The sequence below is a fragment of the Rhinoraja longicauda genome, chromosome 7 (genome assembly GCF_053455715.1).
Source record: "Rhinoraja longicauda isolate Sanriku21f chromosome 7, sRhiLon1.1, whole genome shotgun sequence".
Taxonomy (NCBI): domain Eukaryota; kingdom Metazoa; phylum Chordata; class Chondrichthyes; order Rajiformes; family Arhynchobatidae; genus Rhinoraja; species Rhinoraja longicauda.
The window spans coordinates 14,334,948-14,358,691 of NC_135959.1; the positions used below are offsets into that span (position 1 = coordinate 14,334,948).

The 23,744-nt window shown below is 44.6% G+C and overlaps 1 protein-coding gene across 1 annotated transcript in view; it reads right to left on the reverse strand.

The window, feature by feature from the left end:
• Positions 1-23,744, reverse strand: part of mgat4a (alpha-1,3-mannosyl-glycoprotein 4-beta-N-acetylglucosaminyltransferase A) — a 208,941-nt gene that overhangs the window by 18,645 nt on the left and 166,552 nt on the right. The window contains exons 10-11 of the mRNA XM_078402138.1: positions 16,155-16,262; positions 8,121-8,314 (exon numbers count right to left, since the gene is read on the reverse strand). Coding sequence (XP_078258264.1) covers positions 8,121-8,314; positions 16,155-16,262 — 302 coding nt within the window. The remainder of the gene's footprint in view (positions 1-8,120; positions 8,315-16,154; positions 16,263-23,744) is intronic.

The following is a 23,744-nucleotide window of genomic DNA, read 5'->3' on the forward strand; positions in this document are numbered from 1 at the left end:
AAAAAAATTGTATTGTACTTAGCATATTTTGTGCAGATCTGGTTGCCGTACAAGAGGAATAATGTAGTAGCGGTAAGGAGAGTCAGAAAAGATTCACCAGGATGTTGTCTGGTATGTAAGGCTGGTGTTATAGAGGTTGCACAGGCTGCATCTGACATGAGAAAATTGGTTGGCCCACAGGAAACAAAAAGTAGGGATTAACGGGTCCCTTTCAGAATGGCAGGCAGTGACTAGTGGGGTACCGCAAGGTTAGGTGCTGTGACCGCAGCTATTTACAACATACATTAATGACTTAGATGAAGGGATTAAAAGTAACATTAGCAAATTTGCTGATGACACAAAGCTGGGTGGCAGTGTGAACTGTGAGGAGGATGCTATGAGGATGCAGGGTGACTTGGACAGGTTGGATGAGTGGGCAGATGCATGGCAGATGCAGTTTAATGTGGATAAATGTGAGGTTATCCACTTTGGTGGCAAGAACAGGAAGGCAGGAATCTGAATGGTGTCAAGTTAGGAAAAGGGGAAGTACAACAAGATCTGAGTGTCCTTCTTCATCAGTCACTGAAAGTAAGCATGCAGGTACAGCAGGCAGTGAAGAAAGCTAATGGCATGTTGGCCTTCATAACAAGAGGATTTGAGGAAAGGAGCAAAGAGGTCCTTCTGCAGCTGCACAGGGCCCTAGTGAGCCCACACCTGGAGTATTGTGTGCAGTTTTGGTCTCCAAGTTTGAGGAATATGAGGGCTTGTATACACTTGAATTTAGGATGAGAGGGGATCTTATTGAAACATAAGATTATTAAGGGATTGGACATGATAGAGGCTGGAAACATGTTCCCGATGATGGGGAACTCCAAAACTAGGGGTCACAGTTTAAGAATAAGGGGCAGGCCATTTAGAACGAAGATGAGGAAAAGCTTTTTCACTCAGAGAGTTGTGAAGCTGTGGAATTCTCTGCCTCAGAAGGCAGTGGAGGCTGATTCTCTGGATGCTTTCAAGAAAGATTTAGATAGAGCTCTTAAAGATAGTGGAGTCAAGGGATATGGGGAGAAGGCGGGAACGGGGTACTGATTGTGGATGATCAGCCATGATCACAGAGAATGGCGGTGCTGGCTCGAAGGGCCGAATGGCCAACTTCACCTATTGTCTATTGCATTTATTCTGGAATGTAGGCTGCTGAGGTTTCCATATAGGTTTTACAAAATGATGAGGGGCATAGATAGGATAGATAGTCAGAATCTTTTCCCTTGGAACGAGCAGTCTAGAACTAGGAGGAACAAGTTTAAGGTGAGGGGAAAATGTAGATACCTGAGAGGTAGGTTTTTCCCACATAGAGTGTGGTGAACCCTTCTGCTACTCGACACCAAACAACAGAACTGCACAAACGCAGGAAAAATAAACCAGCCAAAAGCATCTAATAGCAGACTTTAAAGAGACACTAGTCCCCAAATTAGCAATAAGTTGCATTCTTTCTCTACAGTAATTATAGCTTACAAGTACAGGGAAATGTTTTTTTTTTTTGCATGAGCATTGTATTTTATTTATTGCAAACTTTGTGTGTAAAATTGCTTTGTGGCATTTAAATTATACCATCTCAAACCTGTTCATCTGCAGCAATGACTCACTCTGCAGCTCAGTGACTTTACAGTCAGCCACATTATATTTGATTGTAAATTTCACTGGAAACATTTCAATGTCATCAGCTTTCAACTTTTGTATCTCTTCCTTACTTCAAAGGGACAATGAGAAAACATGCATTTTCTTTTCTCCTTCTACCCAGAAAGTAAAATATTTAATCTTCTTGTGCGAAGTGATTACCTTAAATTGACCACTGAATGGATTTATACCCAAAGTCACATTGATGCAAAGTAATCTAAATGTAAAACAAACCCTTAAAATGCTATAACATGTTCCCAATGTTGGGGGAGTCCAGAACAAGGGGCCACAGTTTAAGAATAAGGGGTAGGCCATTTAGAACTGAGATGAGGAAAAACTTTTTCAGTCAGAGAGTTGTGAATCTGTGGAATTCTCTGCCTCAGAAGGCAGTGGAGGCCAATTCTCTGAATGCATTCAAGAGAGAGCTAGATAGAGCTCTTAAGGATAGAGGAGTCAGGGGGTATGGGGAGAAGGCAGGAACGGGGTACTGATTGAGAATGATCAGCCATGATCACATTGAATGGCAGTGCTGGCTCGAAGGGCCGAATGGCCTCCTCCTGCACCTATTGTCTATAATCTTGAACCAAAAAACCCCAGAAAATGTAGGAAATTCTTGACTGCAGCTAATTCTGTTTCTCTCTCTGCCGATGCTGCTCGACTCACTAAGTATCTCCAGTAAGGTAGTTCTGCTCCAACCCAATAATTGTGCTCCGAAGAAGTCTCCAATTATAGGGAATTGGATCACAAATACAATTGTGTCATGGGGGAATGGGAGTTAGAATCTAACATGCTTCAGACCTGCAATAACAGAGTTATTTCCCCCCAGAATTTTTGAAAGTAAAGATCTTTTCAATAGTAGTAATTTTTTATTTACTGCAAGCTAAAAATAGCAAAGGCTGTATGTTACATTGTGTAGATTAGTTTAAGTTTAGAGATACGGCGTGGAAACCGGCCCTTCGGCCAAACGAATCTGCACTGACCAGCGATCACGTGTGATCTAGTTCTACTCCTACACACGAGGGACAATTTTACAGAAGCCATTTAACCTACAAACCTGCTCACCTTGGGAGTGTGGCATGAAACCAGAGCACCTGGGGAAAACCCGCAAGGTCGCAGGGAAAACGTACAAACTCTGTACATACAGCACCTGTGGTCAGGATCGAACCTGGGACTCTGGCGCTGGAAGGCAGAAACTTGTGCCGCCCTAATGTTGTATCATTGCACAAGTGTCTGGAGAAGCGATAACATGAGCATTTTCAATGGCCTCCCTTGTGTCTAATTATCGTGGAGAGGTTACATGCAAACAGTTTCCCCCCCCCCAATATCATTTAAAACCAAGACAGCTTTTTTTCTCCTTGTTAATTTCCAAAGTAATGTTTTTACGTAGTGCTTATAATTCCCGATGTAAATCACGCTAGAACCACTTTGGTCTGGGTAATACAAATAACATTCCCCAACTCATTACTCGTGTTATATACAGTTTATGTTGTGGAAACACGAATTACATCAGAACTATCCATATTTTGTTTCACACCTTTTTCTGGCAATTTCATAATCTGGCACTAGATGGCAGCGGTTTACAATGCCTGATAGAACACATGCCTCGACTGCATTTCTCCTCACAGTCTCCCTACTAAAAACAGCACACTGCAATTACAGTAAAATTGACCAAAGACAAACATTGCAAGCACTATGATAAAGATAAAAAGGAATTGAGTGAAGAGATCAAAATACCAAGCACTATGATAAAAGCAAAAGGAGTCCAGTCGAGAGCTTCATTGATTGATGTGCGCGTGTTGCCATTTAGTTCAGTTCATTTTGAACAAACCAAGTTTACGTCAAATTAAACAGTGCCACGCGGATAATGCAGATTTGAATTATTTCTGGTGCCCATTCTCGGCTTGAATCAGAAGTCCAAATAATTAGGATAACTCTGCTCCAAAATCCGAAAGAAATCCCTATAAATCTCCCATTAGAATCTAGGTCACAAATTTCAAATCTCATGTTCCGGTTCCACATTCAAATTCTCTATACTGAGAAGGTAAAAAGAAATGGCCATTTTACCATCAGAGCAGACTACAGAGAAGTTCACAAAATCATTGGCAGAACAGTTTGCATTATCGCCCTCCCCCCCCCTCCCCCCCCAAAAAGACAAGAAAGAAAACCTTATTTTGGTTAAGAACATAGCCCAGGAGATTCATAGCTTGTGCCGTGCTTCAATGATCAAGGACAAATGTTAAATATTAACATGGCTTGCTGTGGGCTATGTGAATGGTTGGTTTTCACTGCAAGCTGAGCGTTCCAGCACTCAGCAAATTAAGGGACAACTTGTGAAATGGTTTCCGTGTATTTGGAGCTCTGACCCTATCTTACACCTCTCGCGACACTGGGTCTCTATTCCTTGGAGCACAGGAGGATGAGGGGTGATCCTCGCGAGATGTATAAAATCATGAGAGGAATAGATCGGGTAGATGCACAGAGTCTCTTGCCCAGAGTAGGGGAATCGAGGACCAGAGGAAGAGGAAGAGGCCATTCGGCCCTTTGAGCGAGCACCGCCAGTCATTGTGATCATGGCTGATCGTCCACAATCAATAACCCGTGCCTGCCTTCTCCCCATATCCCTTGATTCCACTAGCCCCTTGAACCTAGGACATAGGTTCAAGGTGAAGGGGAAAAGATTTAATTGGAATCTGAGGGGTAAAGGTTTCCCACAAAGGGTGGTGGGTGTATGGAACAAGCTGCCAGAGGAGGTAGTTGAGGCTGGGACTATCCCAACATTTAAGGGACAGTTAGACAGGTACATGGATAGGACAGGTTTGGAGGGATATGGACCAAGCGCAGGCAGTTGGGACCTGTGTAGCTGGGACAGGTTGGCCGGTGTGGGCAAGTTGGGCCGAAGGGCCTGTTTCCAATCTGTATCATTCTATGAGTCTATGACCAGTAGAGTTGCTCTGCCAGCAAGGGGATTGCCAGTGGGAGAGAGGTCGTTATATATGGCTCACACTTCATAATGCAAACTTGAAGAACGATTTTCCAATGTGACTTGGTTGATAAAAGTTGTTTTGGAATTGTATGAGCAATCTTATTGACAGAGATGAATAAACCCAACGAAACCAACATTGCGATGTTTCAAAAGGCTCTCATTATTCAGGAATAGCGTCTGGCAGACAGCTTAAGAGATTGCAAAAATATTGCTCATTTATCTTTAGCAGAGTCTGATTCACAATATAGTATTATAAACAGTCTAGGATAAGTAGACATTATCTTCTCGTAGATCTAAATAGTGTAACATGTAGAGTGGCCCCAGGTCTATGTGGGGTTGTGGTCTTTTTGAATTTGAAACCAATAAAAATATAACCAAGCGCAGGCTCGGCGATCGCTTCGCTCAACACCTGCGCTCGGTCCGCATTGGCCAAACTGATCTCCCGGTGGCCGAGCACTTCAACTCCCCCTCCCATTCCCAGTCTGATCTTTCCGTCATAGGCCTCCTCCAGTGCCATAGTGAGGCCCACCGGAAATTGGAGGAGCAGCACCTCATATTTCGCCGGGGCAGCTTGAAGCCCAGCGGTATGAACATCGACTTCTCCAACTTTAGATAGTTCCTCTGTCCCTCCCTTCCCCTCCTCCTTTCCAGATCTCCCTCTATCTTCCTGTCTCCACCTATATCCTTCCTTTGTCCCGCCCCCCCCCTGACATCAGTCTGAAGAAGGGTCTCGACCCGAAACGTCGCCCATTCCTTCTCTCCCGAGATGCTGCCTGACCTGCTGAGTTACTCCAGCATTTTGTGAATAAATACCTTCAATTTGTACCAGCATCTGCAGTTATTTTCTTATACAAAATATATCCAACTTTAGATATGGGAAGCTGCCTCAATATTACAGACCAAAATATGTCAGTGGGATAGAAGTTAAAAAAATAACAGATAATAACATGTTGGAACATGTGATGCCTGTTGCAGGAAGGCAAGGTCAGAGACAGAAAGGTGACTCCGCATTCTTAGTCCAGCAGTAAGCTTGTTCCCTGCAGCTCCCTCTTGGAACTACATGACCTTCTGGAGTTAACTATAGTGTGTGAAGTTTGAATCGAAAGGTCATGGAGTTCAGAGAGGGTGCTGCAGAGAACGAGTTAAACATGGACAAAGAATGAAGGGTCACCTTTCCAAACCCAGCCAACTTGGCCTCTCATCCTTGTTTTAAGATCTGTTTGAGGAACTATCCTTTCGAGGCAAGCATCCTCTTTCACTGTGCCTTTGCAACTCATAGAAGGTCTTAATCACACTTTGCTCTCTTTACATTTTGTCCACTTATTGGACTTTAACATTTCAGAAGACTGAAGGGGAACCTCACTGCGGCCTTTAAGATTATCCAGAGATTTGATGAAGAGATTTTTGATAAGAAGCGCAAATTTAAGGCTCACTGGTACAATTTGCATCCCATTAAATCCAATTCACCATAAATCTCTTTATTCCATGGTTAGAACATTTTGTCTCATTAGTTAATGAAAAAAACAGAAGCAATTCCAATTGATATATATTTGACAGGAAACTGGAGTACAGGAACATTTGTAGGAGAGACTTGTTAAAAGGTGTAAACATTATTGGACCAAATGACTCATTCTGTACAATAGAATTCTATGTAATGATAAAATAAAAAAAAACCCAACTCTGCTAGAAATCAGAAGTAAAAAGAGAAACAGCTGGAGAAACTCAACAAGTCACACAACATCTGCAGAAAGGGAAAGAGAGTTAATGTTTCATCCAATGACCTCTCTCCATAGACGCTGCTGAGTACCTCCAGCATTTTCTTCGACTTTAGAGATACAGTGCGGAAACAGAGTCCATGCTGACCAACAATACACTATTGTTACACTACAGTACACTAGCACGATCCCATACACTAGGGGTAGTTTTACAACTTACTGAATTCAATTAACCTACAAACCTGTAAGTCTTCGGAATGTGAGAGGAAACCAAAGCACTCGGAGAAAACTCATGTGGTCACGGGAAGATCGTACAAACTCCGTTCAGACAGCACCCGTAGTCAGGATCGAACCCGGGTCTCTGGTGCTGTAAGGCAGCAAGCAACTCTACCGCTGTGCCACTGTGCCGCCCTTCTGTTTTTATTAGTCATTTAGCCAATGACAGCTCGGGAGACTGCAGTTACACAAGGCCCTTTATTTAGCATTTTGAAATTTAGCAAACTTTTTGTTTCAGTTCTTTAACTCAGGCAGCATCTGTGGAGGGGGTGAACGGGTGATGGTTTGGGTCAGGACTGTTCATCAGACTGGAAGGAGGGATATGGACGATGTGCAGGCAGATGCGCAGTTTAAATTGGCATTATGGAATCACAGACGATGGGCTGAAGGGCCTGTACTCATGCTGTACTGTTGTATTCCTGTGTTCTATGGTTGAGACAAATTAAAAAGCACATTCATTACATTTACATTGCAGAATGTTAATCTTCATAATACATAAACTTTATCTTTGTATTCTGCTGCAACCAAGCCAACTTTTAAATTATTTCTCTTGGTTTCAATTTCCTTCTATCCCAGTCCCACCTAACTTGACATTGTAAGAACATTAAGGAAAAATACTTTCTAACTAAACTTTGGTACTCTAGTAAAAAAAATTCAGGTAGACATGAGACATTTTACATTGTTTTCAATTGTCCGTATTTCATGGTGTTTTTTGTTATTTTTAAATTCTTTTTTTAACTGTGGTGAATGGATATGTCTCTGATTATCAGCGTCATTTGGGATGTGCTCAAAATCTTTAGACTGGAGCCACACTGGGATGGGAATACCCTGCCTAAGGCCTAGTCACTTCTCAGAGCCCCCCCACCTTGCGAGATGCTTCTCTGGTGTGAAGGGTCAGCTTGTGCAGTGGTAAAGACCCAGACAAATACAGGCAGAGGCCAGGAACAGCACAACCTGGCCCTACAAAACCTCATGCCAACTATTTTTGGCATCTCGTCATCTACTCTTATTGCCCGAGGAGCTATTTTAACAGTAACATTTTTTAACATAGGGGAAAGATCACATAACTGATGAAATGGTAACATTTTTTTCTGTATCATTGCACCCTGCAGATGGAGAGGAAAATCACCAAGGCTGGCTAACAGGGCGGCACGGTGGCGCAGCGGTAGAGTTGCTGCCTTACAGCGAATGCAGCGCCGGAGACTCAGGTTCGATCTTGACTACGGGCGCCGTCTGTACGGAGTTTGTACGTTCTCCCCGTGACCTGCGTGGGTTTTCTCCGAGATCTTCGGTTTCCTCCCACACTCCAAAGACGTACAGGTTTGTAGGTTAATTGGCTGGGCAAATGTAAAAATTGTCCCTAGTGGGTGTAGGATAGTGTTAATGTGCGGGGATCGCTGGGCGGCGCGGACCCATTGGGCCGAAGGGCCTGTTTCTGCGCTGTATCTCTAAATCTAAACAGAAGGCTCTAGAGTTGTAAAATGGTGACTCACCTATCTATGTTCAATGGTTTGTCGAATTTGAAGAGAATATAGTCACCAGCGATAGGTGTGACGCCCCAGAAGAAGTCCTCTCCCAGGTACGCTTTATCCAACGTGTGTCCTTGGTAAACTTTCAGCGAGGTTGAAATCTCTGCCGACGGATTGACGTGCATTTTGTGAAGTAAAGGCTTCATGAAATCTTTATCCTATGGAGAGAACCCCCACCGCCAACAATAGTGGAGTTAGAAAAAAAATCAAAAGCACGACACATATTACATTTACACGGGGAATACCTTGCCACAGAAGGCTGGGGAGGCCGTCAGTGGATGTTTTAAAGGCAGAGATGGATACATTTTCGATTAGTACGGGTGTCAGGGACTATGGGGAGAAGGCAGGAGAATGGGGTTAGGAGGGAGAGATAGTGTAGATCAGCCATGATTGAATGGTGGAGGAGACTTGATGGGCCGAATGGCCGAATTCTGCTTCTATCACTTATGATCACATGTGTGTTGCGCAATAACTGGTCACTTAAATTTAATTATTGTTACAATGCACATGACACTTTCAATGCCTTGTAAGTGTATCTTTTGACTAATGACAGACCAATTTCTCTCCAGGATAAATAAAGTTGTATCATATCGTATCAAATAAGCAGGTTTGTAATATATATTAAAAAAACTAAAAACACATTTACTGAATTTTAGACAATAGACAATAGGTGCAGGAGGAGGCCATTCGGCCCTTCGAACCAGCACTACCATTCAATGTGATCATGGCTGATCATTCTCAATCAGTACCCCATTCCTGCCTTCTCCCCATACCCCCTGACTCCGCTATCCTTAAGAGCTCTATCTAGCTCTCTTTTGAATGCATTCAGAGAATTGGCCTCCACTGCCTTCTGAGGCAGAGAATTCCACAGATTCACAACTGTCTGACTGAAAAAGTTTTTCCTCATCTCAGTTCTAAATGGCCTACCCCTTATTCTTAAACTGTGGCCCCTTGTTCTGGACTCCCCCAACATTGGGAACACGTTTCCTGCCTCTAACGATCCAACCCCTTAATAATCTTATACGTTTCGACAAGATCTCCTCTCATCCTTTTATGCTTAACAATTTAAACATTCCTTAACTTTTGCAAATTCATTCTATTTCACTACAGTTCCAATCTACCCAAGCATTACAAATAATTTTTTTGTTGATCGATTGGAAAAATTCTACACTTAGAGGAACGAGGGTCAGAGAGACATTGCAAAATGGCAAACATCAAGGAGAGAGTGTAAACCTCAGACGGTTTATCATTAACTGAGCCACAATCTATTGATTTTTGGAATTTGTTTTCTGTGCTTTTGCTCGGCCCTTTCAAGTTCTGCATTTACAGTCAGGGTCATCACACGACGGGTTGACAAACAAGGCCGATCAGCAATGGAGTTCATAATTTTAACGTTTGACATCAGTAAATGTACTGAAGAACAAATAATGGTCTGGCTTTGAATTTTGGGTGAGCATTTCAAACATTCAGATAGAGTCAAAGAGGCCCTTCGGCCCAACTTGTCTATGCCAACCAACATGCCCCATCTAAGCTAGTCCCATTCTAAACCTATCATAAAGATATTAACCTTGACAAAACTGAAAGCCTTTACCCAACCATCTCCACTTACCCTCTGATTTCTTTTTCTTCCTCGTGTGTTAAATATATTTCTCTAAGGAGTACCAACCATCTAATAACCTTGCCAAAGTGCCAAGCAAGGAGCATGGGGTTGAGAGAGAGATCCGCCATGATTGAATGGTGGAGTAGACTCAATGGGCCGAATGGCCTAATTCTGCTCCTATGACTTATGGAATTATGAAGAGTCGCAGAGTGCATGGGTGTCTCGAGGATGTAAAGGAGGCCCCACCAGGAGCACCGGATGCAATAGATAAGGTTAGAGGATTTACTGAGAATGCTAGTCTCAAAGAACACCAGCAATGGGTTGGGGTGGATCCCCATCCAGATTATTCCAGAGGAACGCCAGCACGAAGAACCAGCAACTAACTGCATTGGTTGGAAAAGCAGCCACTTTAAAGGTGGTCTATCAACAGGCTTCTTGGTGCTACACAGAGCAGAGGCGAGAATCCAACCTGGGAACTTCACTTCACTTCAAGTCAAGTCAAATTTATTTGTCACATACACATACTCGATGTGCAGTGAAATGAAAGTGGCAATGCCTGCGGGTTGTGCACAAAAATAATTACAGTTACAGCATATAAATAAAGTTAATAAGTTACTAAACATAGCACAAAAAGTGTCGACAAAGATTTAGTCTCTGGGGTTATCAAAGTTGACAGTCCTGATGGCCTGTGGGAAGAAGCTCCGTCTCATCCTCTCCGTTTTCACAGCGTGACAGCGGAGGCGTTTGCCTGACCGTAGCATCTGGAACAGTCCGTTACTGGGGTGGCAGGGGTCCCTCATGATCTTGCTTGCTCTGGATCTGCACCTCCTGATGTATAGGTCCTGCAGGGGGACGAGTGTAGTTCCCATGGTGCGTTCTGCCGAACGCACTACTCTCTGCAGGGCCATCCTGTCCTGGGCAGAGCTGTTCCCAAACCAGACTGTAATGTTGCCGGACAGGATGCTCTCTACAGCCCCAGAGTAGAAGCAATGAAGGATCCTCAGCGACACTCTGAATTTCCTCAGTTGTCTAAGGTGGTAAAGGCGCTGCTTAGCCTTACCCACCAGTGCGGCAATGTGCGTTGCCCACGTCAGATCCTCTGCGATGCGGACTCCCAAGTATTTGAAACTGCTCACCCTATCCACAATAGACCCATTTATCTCCAGTGGCGTGTACGTCCTTGGATGTTTAGCCCTTCTGAAGTCCACAATCAGCTCCTTTGTTTTAGTGACATTCAAGAGGAGGCTATTGTCCTGACACCAGAGTGCCAGATCAGCCACCTCCTCCCGGTAGGCCTTCTCATCGTTGTTGGAGATCCGGCCCACCACCACAGTGTCATCAGCAAACTTGATGATGGAGTTTGAGCTGAACCTGGCCCTACAGTCATGTGTGTACAGGGAGTACAGTAGGGGGCTAAGGACGCAGCCCTGGGGGGATCCTATGTTCAGGATGAGGGAGCTAGATGTGTGTTCCCCCATCCTGACCACTTGGGGCCTGGCAGTGAGAAAGTCCAGGACCCAGGCACACAGAGGGGTGCTAAGCCCCAGTTCCAGCAGCTTCTCAACCAGTCTGCTGGGGACTATTGTGTTGAATGCTGAACTAAAGTCAATGAACAGCATCCTCACATAGCCCCCCTGGCTGTCCAGATGAGAGAGAGCGGTGTGTAGAACCTGGGAGACCGCATCATCTGTGGACCTGTTCGGACGGTATGCGAACTGTAGTGGGTCCATGTTGCGAGGAAGGAGGGCGCAGATGTGCTTCTTGACTAGCCTCTCCAAGCATTTCATGACAACCGAGGTGAGGGCCACCGGTCGGTAGTCATTTAAACACGCTGGAGAGGCATTCTTTGGCACCGGTACAATGATGGATCTTTTGAAGCATGCAGGGACCACGGACTTAGCCAAGGAGAGGTTGAATATTGTGGTGAGCACTGGAGCAAGCTGAGTAGCACAAGACTTTAGTACTCGCCCAGATATACCATCTGGGCCTCCAGCTTTCCTCGTGTTCACACGCGTCAGAGCCCACCTCACCTCATGCTCGGACACCGAGAATGTGTGCACATCCCCGGCGGTGGATCCCCCTCCAGCCTCGCTAGCCAGCGCCCCTTCGGTGCTGTTTTTAGACGGCGAGCTGGTGGTGTTACCCGTCTCAAACCGTGCGTAAAAAGAGTTCAGGTCATCAGCTAAGGAGCTAAGGAGCTAAGGAGCCGGCACTTCCGGTTGAGGGGGTGCTGGACCTGTAGCTAGTTATAGTCCGTAGCCCCTGCCAAAGGCGCCTGGTGTCCTGCTGGGAGTATTATAACTATTATAACTATTATAACAAACCAGGAGTAAATATGAAATTGTCCAAATATTTTGAACACAGGGAAATAGGCATGTGGAGTTTGGTATGGCAATGGCATATTTTCTTCCTCCTATTTAACAAGGCCTGTTCATAATTTAATTCAGTTTAAACTATATTTGCAGAACTGATTCCGCAGCATAGTTAAAAACGGACCACATTCAAGGTCAGTCTTTTTGATTCGACTAAATGTCATGTTTATTTTACACTAATCTGGAAGAACAAGTGAAGCATGATAACTAATACTTCCTAAACTATACATAAAGTGCTTCGAGAGGCTGGTCACGGCGCACATTGACTCCAGCCTCCCAGACAGCCTTGATTGACGGCAATTCGCCTCCCGCCACAACAGTTCCAGGACAGACGCCTGCTCCCTACACTCATCCCTGGAACATCTGGATAACAAAACATCTACGTCAGACTCCTGTTTATTGACAATAACTCTGCCTTCAATATTACAATTCCAACCAGAATCATAGAGAGTCATGGAGTCATAGAGTCTTACAGCGTGGAAGCTGGCCCTTCAGCCCAACTTGCCCACACCGGCCAACATGTCCCATCTACACTTGTCCCACCTGCTTGTGTTTGGCCCACATCCCTCTAAACCTGTCCTCTCCATGTCCCTGTCTAAATGATTCTTAAATGTTGCTATCATCTACAAATCCCCTGACCTAGGACTCAGCACACCACTCTGCAACTAGATCCATCACTTCCTGACCCATATACGGCCGATCAGTAAGGATAGGCAACAAAATATCCTCCACGATAATTTGCAACACCAGTTATCACAGGGCTGTGTTCTTGGTAACTTGCTATATTATTCCCAACACACTCACTCATGACTGTGCTTCCTAATGTGCAGGAAGGAACTGCAGATGCTGGTTTACACCAAAGATAGACACAAAAAGCTGGAGGGTCTCGACTCGGAACGTCACCCATTCCTTCTCTCCAGAGATGCTGCCTGTCCCGCTGAGTTACTCCAGCTTTTTGTGTCTATCTTCACTGTGTTGCCTAACTCCATTTACAAGTTTACAGATGACACCTGGGCCAGATCTCAAACAATGGCAAGTATAGATGGAGCGTTTAATAGTATGGTGTTAAGACAACAAACTCCCCCCCCTCCTCCCACCATGTCAGCAAAATGAAGGAGAAGGTCTCTATCAATGGTGCTAAAGTGGAGATGAATGACAGCTTCAAATTCCAAGGTGTCAATATCACCAAGAATTTGTCCTTGTCCAACCACAATGAGGCTATGGCCAAGAAAGCACACCAACAGCTCTATTTCCTCAGAAGACTACAGAAATTCATCATGTCTCCAATGATCCTCACCAATTACAACTGATGCACCAAAGAAAGCATCCTATGGCTAAGCATCATAGCTTGGTTACGCGACAACTCTGCCCAAGACCAGAAGATATCGCAGTGAGTTGTGGACATAGTCCAGTCAATGACACAAACCAGCCTCCCACGCCCCCCCCCCCCCCCCATCTCCATTTAACTTTGTTAACTGTGTGGGCGGTGTGGGCGAGTTGGGCCGAAGGGCCTGTTTCCACACTGTACCACACAATGACTCTAAATATACCTCACGCTGCTACAGCAAGGAGCCAACAGAATCAAAGACCACTCACTCCCTGGTCAGTCTCTCTCCTCCTTTCTCCTGTTAGGAAAAAGATACAAAAGCTTGAAAGCATGTACCATGAGATTGTTCTCCACTGTTTGCAGATTATTGAATGGACCTCTTATATGCTTACAGCTGAAACCCCGATCTTCCAATCTACCTTGTTGCATGCAGGCCTTCCACTTTTTGTTAATCTGCACTTTCTCAATAGCTGCAACACCATATTTTGCACTCCGTTTATTTTTCCTGTTGCTCTAACTGATGTAGTCTTGTATGGTATGATCTGCCTGGATAGCATACAAAATATCTTTCACTATATCTCAGCACACATGACAAATGTAAGGTCATAAGTGATAGGAGTAGAATTAGGCCATTCGGCCCACCAAACTTACCCTGCCAATCTATCTCTCCTTCCTAATCCCATTCTCCTGCCTTTTCCCCATAACCATATATATCAATACCAACCGTTATAAATGCCGCCTAAACCATCTACACGGATCCTTTTCCATTGACTGTCCAGCAAATCTGATCATCGATGTTTACACCAGATTCTCAAATAGCTCACAACTTGGGAATCCTTTGAGTGTTCAGCATCTTTCAATTGAACAGATCTCCTCTGCGGTGTGATAAAGGTTTTTAAATTTATGATAAAGGATGCATGAAGTCATTCCTTACATTTCAGTTATTTTCCAATTGTATCTCTTTCCTTGCAACGTTTCACAGGACAATATCGCGAAGCTTTATTTATAGTTCAAGTAAACCCAGAGGGCTGCACGATTGGACAGATGATACAGCTGCTGCCGCACAGCTCCAGTAACCCAGATTCAATCCTGACCTCTGGTGCCGTCCACAGAATTTCCTCCGTGGATTTCCCCTGGGTGGTTTGGTTTTGCCCCACATAAGAAAGATATGCGAGTTGGCAGATTGATTGCCCATTGCAAATTGACCATTGTAAAGTGTGGAGGTGTAGTGGCATAGTCTTGGGTGTGGGGTGAGTTGATGGGTGTGTGGGGAGAGTAGGTTACGAGGACAATTAGTGAGGAATACATTTTCCCATGCTGTAAATGTCCAACACTAGAGGGCATAGTTATACGTTAGAGGCAGGAAACATGTTCTCAATGTTGGGGGAGTCCAGAACAAGGGGCCATAGTTTAAGAATAAGGGGTAGGCCATTTAGAACGGAGATGAGGAAGAACTTTTTCAGTCAGAGAGTGGTGAAGGTGTGGAATTCTCTGCCTCAGAAGGCAGTGGAGGCCAGTTCGTTGGATGCTTTCAAGAGAGAGCTGGATAGAGCTCTTAAGGATAGCGGAGTGAGGGGGTATGGGGAGAAGGCAGGAACGGGGTACTGATTGAGAGTGATCAGCCATGATCGCATTGAATGGCGGTGCTGGCTTGAAGGGCTGAATGGCCTACTCCTGCACCTATTGTCTATTGTCTATTGTCTAAGAGGGGGAAAGTTTAATGGAGATGTGTGGGGCATGTTTTTTTTACAGAGAGGACGGCACAGTGGCGCAGCGCAGAGTTGCTGCCTTACAGCGCCAGCGATCCGGGTTGGATCCTGACTATGGGCGCTATCTGTACGGAGTTCGTAAGTTCTCCCCACAACATTGTGGGTTTTCTCCGGGTGCTCCGGTTTCCTCCCACATTCCAAAGACATGCAGGTTTGTCGGTTAATTGGCTTCTGTAAATCACCCTTTACAGAAAAGACAATTTACAGAAGCCAATTGACACTGTATGTAGGGTAGAACTAGTGTACGGGTGAGGGCTGGTTGGAGTGGACTCGGCGGCCGAAGGACCTGTTTCCACGCTGTTTCTTTAAACTAAACTAAACAAAGAGTGGTGGGGGCCTGGAACGCGTTGCCTGGGATGGTGGTGTAGGTACATACTATAGTGATTTTTAAGATGCTTTTAGGCACGCACATTGAAATGCAAGGAATAGAGGGATACGGATCATGTACAGGCAGCTGAGATCAGTTTAACTCAGCATCATGCTCTGCACAAACATTGTGGGCTGAAGGGCATGATCATTATGCTGTATCGTTCAATGTTGTAAGTAATAGGATTATTCAATGAGCCAGCACACATTCGATGGGCCGAAATAGCATGTTTATTCTCATGAGGAAAAATGGAAATGTTCGGTTTTCAGTGCCGATTGTGCAATGCTTTCATCCCTGATGTGTCTTTCTGCATCGGAATTTGTCCAGAATTTAGAACTGAAGAAGTCCCTCTGTACCCAATACAAGTTCAAGTAGATCGAGGAGCCCTGACTGACTCTCCATGCTGGTACCAGAGTATAAAAACCGAAGGAAGAGGAGGAAATTACATTTGAACCGCTGAGGAAAAACCCAATTAAACCACGCAATTAACAGTTATACCACATTCCCCTTCAGGTGATCCTAATAGGTGAATGTCACGACAAGCATTTAAAAATGGTGCTCACTGTCAACTTCTGAATCTTGCCCGCCAATGACGAATGCAATCCAACGTGCTGGAAAAGGGATGGTCTGAAGCGAATCCTGATATTAGACTTTTGCCGCTCGCAGTGTTTCTGTAAGTGCAAGTAAAACAATGGTTATTCCCTCTTAACAAATGCTCCGAGCAAAGGTTACATGGAAAATAGGTGCAAGGAGTAGGCCATTCAGCCCATCGAGCCAGTATCAATTCAATATGATCATGGCTGATCATCCAAAATCACTACCCCATTCCTGCTTTCCTCCCATATCCCTTGATTCTGTTAGCCCTAAAAGCTGTATCTAACTCTGTCTTGTATACATCCAATGAATTGGCCATCACTGCCTTCTGTGGCAAAGAATCCCACTTCTGTGGCAGAGAATAGATAGATACAAAATACTGGAGTAACTCAGTGGTATTTCTAATGTTTTTCAGTTGGTTAAACAATGCTCATGGGATAGAAACATACAAAATAGGTGCAGAAGTAGGCCATTCGACCCTTCGAGCCAGCACCGCCATTCAATCTGATCATGGCTGATCATCGAAAATTAGTTCCCCGATCTGGTTTTTACCCCATATCCTTTGATTCCCTTAGCCCGAAGAGCTAAATCTAACTCTCTCTTGAAAACACCCAGTGAATTGGCCTCCACTGCCTTCTGTGGCAGAGATTCACAACTCTCTGCGTGAAAACGTTTTTACTCATCTCAGTCCTAAATGACCTACCCCTTATTCTTAAACTGTGACCCATGGTTCTGGACTCCCCCAACATTGGGAATTTTTTTCCTGCATCTCGCCTGTCCAATCCCTTAGGAATTTTATACGCTTCTATAAGATCCCCTCTCATCCGTCTAAATTCCAGTGAATATCAGCCCAGCCGATCCATTCTTTCATCATATGTCAGTCCCGCCATCCCGGGAATTAACCTGGTGAAGCTACGCTGCACTCCCTCAATAGCAAGAATTTCCTTTCCCAAATTAGGAGACCAAAGTACGCAGTTGCGATTAAAAGCATGCAAAAATAAATATTGCGAGAGAACAGCGTGGCCCATTTCCCAGTTTCAATATTTAAATTGTATTTAGCCCAAACAATGTGACCATTTCACCTCAAACACCTGCACGGAGGTGAACAAAGAACAACTTTGTTCATGCATTGTTTGCAGCAGAAAGGATTGGCACCACGAGGGCGTTTATTGGAGAAGAAAGTTACATAATTCTACTGGGGGGGGGGGGGGGGACAGCAAATTGGAATAAATTTTGTTGGAAGAAATAGAACAAAACAGGAATTAAGAGTTGTTTCTTCATTGGTTGGAAGTGACCAACAACAACCCATCTCAATAGTTCTGGAGACATTGCAGCCCCATGTAAAAACAAACCTTACATTTATACAGCATCTTTGTTACAGCAGGATCTTGAATAGCTGGACAAGTGGGCTGAGGAATAGTTAATGGAGTTTAATGCAGATAAATGCTGCATTTGGGAAGTCAAACCACAACAGGATCTTCACAGCGAATGTGTAGGAAGGAACTGCAGATGCTGGTTTACACCGAAGATAGACATAATGCTGGAGTAACTCAACGGGACAGGTAGCATCTCTGGAGAAGGAATGGGTGATGTTTTAGGTTGAGACCCTTCCTCAGAGTCGAAATGTCACCCATTCCTTTTCTCCAGAGATGCTGCCTGTTCTGCTGTTACTCCAGCATTTTGTGTCTATCTTCACAGCGAATGGCAGAGCAGAAGGAATGGGGAGTACTGGTACATAGTTCCCTGAAAATGCTGTCACAGGTATATAGAGTGATCAAGAAGGCTTTCCATACATTGGCCCTGTTCAGTCAGTCAGTCACAGCAGGAGAATGGGGTTCAGAGGGGAAATTAGATCAGTTATGATCAAATGGCAAATCGGACTAGATTAGGCCATTCAGCTAGATTAGAGCTGAATGGCCTAATTCTGCCACTGGGTCTTATGGTCTTATTGAGTTACAAAGTTAGGATGTTATATTACCTTGGTGAGATCACCTTTGGAGCACTGTGTTCAGTTTTGGTCATCCTGCTATAGGTGGATGTTGTTAAACTGGAAAGAGTGCAGAGAAGATTTACGAGGATATTGCCAGGACATGAGGACCTGAGCTATAGGGAGAGGTTGGGCAGGCTAGAACTTTATTCATTGGAGCACAGGAGGCTGATGTTGTAGAGTTGTATAAAATCATGAGGGGAATAGATAGGGTGATTGCACGAGTCTTTTACCAAGGGAAGGGGAGTCAAGAACCAGAGGTTTAAGGAGAAGGATTGAATAGGAACCTGAGGAACAACGTTTTCACACAGAGGGCGGTGGGTATATGGAACAAGCTGCCAGAGAAGATTGTCGAGGCAGATACTAGCAGAGCATTTAAAAAATATTCAGACAGGTACATGAACAGGAAGGGTTTAGAGGGATGTGGCAGTAGTTTAACTCGCTTAGATGTGACATCTCGGTTGACATGGGTAGGTTGGGCTAAAGAGCAAATTTACTAGCTGTATAACTCTAAGACCTTTAAAATTCCCAAAAGCACTTTAACAAAGTACTTTCTGAAGGGTGCTAAATATTACCAGGTCAGAAATTTGCCGGTGAATTTGCTCCCTCCAACAGCAAAGTGATAATGGCCACTTATTCTGGTGATTTAAAAAAGTGCTGATAAAATGGACTGGGAAAATGTGAAAAATTCTCTGATCTTCAAAAGAGTGCCAAGGGAGATTTACATCATCCAACTGGAAAATAGATCATTTTATTTATCAACGCTTCTGCGGCATTGTCCTGGATTGTCAATGTAGATTCTTGTGCTCAAACCTCAGGAGTAGGGCTTGCATGTCAAATGTCTGGTGGAGTGAAGACTAATTGTGGATCGTGCAAACCTTTGCCCTACATCGCAGGGATTAGGATGTCCATCTAGTGGAGATCTGTTAACCCAACTCTGTTACACTCTTAAATTGAGTGTATTATTAACATCTGAGCTGCATCTTAGATACAACTCCTCTCCCTTCTGTCGTGGAGTAGACTGACTCCCCCCTCTTCCCCCCCCACACGCCAAAATCTTTGCACATCCGAAATCTTGGACTTTCCACTCGTCACTTTAATTTCATGCTTCATGTATCTTGTTGTGTTTTATGACTGTTGGCAGACCAATTTCCCTCCTGGATTAAATAAAGTTCCATCGTATCGTATCGTATCATATCGTATTGATGCCCACCTCATAAGGAGATCTGCCTTCCTCACTCATTCTGGTCTCTAGCTGATTCAACACTCACCTTTAATTCCTGGCCATTTCAAGTTAACTCAGCGGGTCAGGCAGCATCTCTGGAGAACATGATGTTTCGGGTCCATAGCCTGAAACGCCATCTATCTTTGTTCTCCAGGAATGCTGCCTGACCCGACTAGTTACTCCAGCACTTTGTGGCATTTCCACGACTTCCCGTGCACAAAATAATTTAAAAGACTTCCCATGAATTAGTTATTCTGTAGACTTATGATCAGTACCAACACTATTCATGATGGTTTGATTGTTTCGAAGATAAATTTTTTAAAAGTCTTTTGCAAGAAGCATTGGGTACTCTTAAATACCAATAAAAATGCTTTATAATTTTGCAGCACCAGTATGAAAAGAGCTACCAATATTTGCACACAGGTACAATGGCTAGGTGGCAGGGATAATAAATAAAATCTACATTGATTTTATCGTGCAATCAAAATGCCTGAAACTGGATTTGCGTCATAAATTTTAATGACGCGTTAAATAATAGAACCCATACATATACAATCAGCTCTAACGACCCCTTGTGCTCCTTTCAATTGGTTTTATATCCGCCTCAGAGTTTCTCACCTCCACGTTGTTCTCCAGCCTCAAGGACAAACCAACAAATTTCAGAGGACGTGAGCATTCACAGAGTTGCACCACATACAGGCCTGAGACAATGAATCACAGGATGGTATAGGTTTGTAATGAAAGCCCAGTCTTTAGACAATAGACAATTGGTGCAGGAGGAGGCCATTAAGCCCTTCGAGCCAGCACCACCATTCAATGTGATCATGGCTGATCATTCTCAATCAGTACCCCGTTCCTGCCTTCTCCCCATACCCCCCTGACCCTGCTATCCTTAAGAGCTCTATCTAGCTCTCTCTTGAATGCATTCAGAGAATTGGCCTTCACTGCCTTCTGAGGCAGAGAATTCCACAGATATTTACATAGAGTCAGAGCATCATACAGCGTGGAAACAGGCCTTTCGGCCCAATTTGCCCACACCGACCAACATGTCCCATCTACACTAGTCCCACCTGGCCCATTTCCCTCTAAACCTGTCCTATCCAAGTACCTGTCTAAATGTTTCCTAATTGTTGCGACAGTCCCTGCATCACAGAGTTGCACATAAAAAGCTGTAATGGATGGTAGGGAGATTAATCGGAAGAAAAATTAAGGGATCAGATAATGCCGGCCGGAAATATAAAATGGGAGTAAGAGTCTCTGAAGATATGTCAACATAAATTAACAAAGATTGCATTGGTCCAAAAGAAAATGGGGAATTATGGTCAAGATTGTGTTATCACCAATTCGACCCACATAATGCAAATATTCCGGAGTTCATCACTCACGTTGTTATATTGAATTCGTGCTAAGGAAATATGTGTTATCGCAAAACTACCTGTACGTGTTCAGTTCTGGTCTGCTTTGCATCCTTAATATTTTTTACCTCACCTTTGGTGACCAGGACCAGATTGACTGAAAGGCAATTTGGGGTAGCATTGTGGCGCAGCGGTATGGTTGCTGTCTTACTGCACCAGGGACCCAGGTTCGATCCAGACTACAGTGCTGTCTGTACGGAGTTTGTACGTTCTCCCCGTGACTGCGTGGGTTTTCCCCGGGTGCTCCGGTTTCCTCCCACATTCCAAAGATGTACAGGTTTGCAGGTTAATGGGCTTGGGTGAAAATTGTAAATTGTCCCTCGTGTCTTGGATAGTGCTACTGTAGGGTATCACTGGTCAGCCTGGACTCAGTGGGCCGAAGGGCCTGTTTCCACGCTGTATCTCTAAACTAAACTGAACCAAACATGGAGAACCAGGAGAAAGGAAAGGCCAATTAATGGGAAGTAAAACACTGAGATTTATGTTCCAATCCGACTGCTCCCCGATTTAAAACATAACTTAGAACATCTAGGTCAGTTGCAAGCAGCAAAGGATTTCAATCTATTTTTATTACACAGTAGAGCTATGAGCAGCATTTAACCCTCACGGCAGCCTAGACTGGTTCTCTGGGTGCCCACCAAATGACAGATGGAATAGAAATGCCAGATCTCATTTTGGGATTTCCTTACAAATGGCCCCAGCAGGAGAAGGGCATCATTTTCTGATCCTGACATGCTCTCAGTAAATAAATAAAAAAGATAACCGTGACTTTCTGGGGTGGGATGTAAAGTTCAGTAAATTCTCTACTATTGTTCATTGTGTCCTAAATCAGTTAACTTTGGGCGGCCATGGCTTTAGAGATGCTGCCATACAGCGCTTGCAGTGCAGGAGACCCAGGTTCGATCCCGACTGCGGGTGCTGTCTGTACAGAGTTTGTACGTTCTCCCCGTGATTCTCCGCGTTGTTTTTCTCCGAGATCTTCGGTTTCCTTCCACACTCCAAAGACGTACAGGTACAGTATGTAGGTCAATTGGCTTGGTGTAAGTGTAAATTATTCCTAGTGTGTGTGTGTGTCGGATAGTATTAATGTGTGGAGATTGCTGGTCGGTGTGGACTCGGTGGGCCGAAGGGCCAGTTTCCACGCTGTATCTCTAAACTAGACTTAATACCTTTGGAAGTAAATTTACAGCATTTCCTGTGGTTAACAATTGAATCAAACTATGGGGCAGCACAGTGGCTCAATGAGAGCTGCTGCCTCACAATGCCAGAGACCTGGGTTGGATCCTGACCTCCGGTGCTGTCTGCGTGGAGTTTACACATTCTCCCTGTGAATGCATGGGTTTCCTCTGGGTGCTCCGGTTTCCTCCCACACCCCAAGGATGCGCTGGTTTGTAAATTAATTGGCTTCTGTAAATTGTCCCTGGTGTGCAGGGAGTGAATAACATAGAACCAGTGATCGATGGTCGCCATGGACTAGGTTGGCCGAAGGATGTGTTTCCATGCTGTATCTCTTAACTAAATGTCTTTAAATGTACAAAATGAGGGGGAAATGGATGCTCAAAATAGAAGCTCTATCTGGAGTTAAAATAAGATCCCTTTAATCTTCAATCTTAGTTGAACGCAAGGTATTCAGCGGTGAATGTTTTAGCTTGACTTTTACCCGTAAGGTTAAGATAGATCTCTAGGGGCTAGCGGAATCAAAGGAAATGGGGAGAAGGCAGGCACAGGTTACTGATTGTGGATGATCAGCCATGATAACAATGAATGGCGGTGCTGGCTCGAAGGGCCAAATGGCCTCCTCCTGCACCTATTTTCTATGTTTCTATATCTTGGAATCCAGATAATGGCCTGCTCTCAGCTAACATACCAACCTCATCCACACCGTGACAACTGAGCTGCATGTTCGCTTGAAGACCACCCCGCTTGGAGGATAAAAAGCACCAATTTACTTCTTCATTCATGGGATGTGGGTCGCATTTGCTGGTCTTGCATTAATTCTAAGTGTCTAATTGCCCTAAACTGAAAGGCTTGCCGGACCATTTCAGAGGGCAGCCCAGGCTAAGCCCAGATATGCCTACAGGCACATGGAGGTGAAGGGAATAATGGGATATGGAACTGGATCTGGATATGGAAAGGGTACATGTACAGAGTCGTTTACCCAGCGAAGGGGAATGAAAAACCAGGGGACATAGGTTTCAGGTGAGGGGAGAAAGATTTAATAGGAACTTGAGCAGCAAATCTTTACACAAAGATATATGGCATCAGATATACGGTAGATATATGGAACAAGCTGCTGGAGGAGGCAATTAAAAAAAAGACATTTGGATAGATATATTTGGATAGGTTTAGAGAGAATGTGCAGGAAGGAACTGCAGATGCTTGTTACACTGATCGCATCTCACTAGTTGTAAGAAAATAACTGCAGATGCTGGTACAAATCGAAGGTATTTATTCACAAAATGCTGGAGTAACTCAGCAGGTCAGGCAGCATCTCAGGAGAGAAGGAATGGGTGACTTGTATCCCTGTCATTAGCATACCTTCCCCAGCCAACAATGGGCCATTATGGACTCCACCCTTCCTGAGGTGTCTGTTGCCAGCCCAATTTTTTTTCTGGCCTTTTCTCGCCTCCTGGCCCCGCACCTCTATCTTTCAGTCTGGAGAAAGGTTCCGACCCGAAATGTCACCTATTCCTTTTCTCCAGAGATGCTGCCTGACCCTGTGTTACTCCGGTGCTTTGCGTCTATCTTACGTTTAGATAAATATTAGACCAAGTGGACCCGTTGGGCCCAAACCTCTCCTGAATTGGTGCAGCGCCCCCTCCCCCCTCCCCCCCCCCTATCCCCCTCCCTCCCCCCCCACTCCCCCCTACCCTCCCCTATCCCCCTCCCTCCCCCCCACTCCCCCTCCCTCCACCCCACTCCCCCCTCCCTC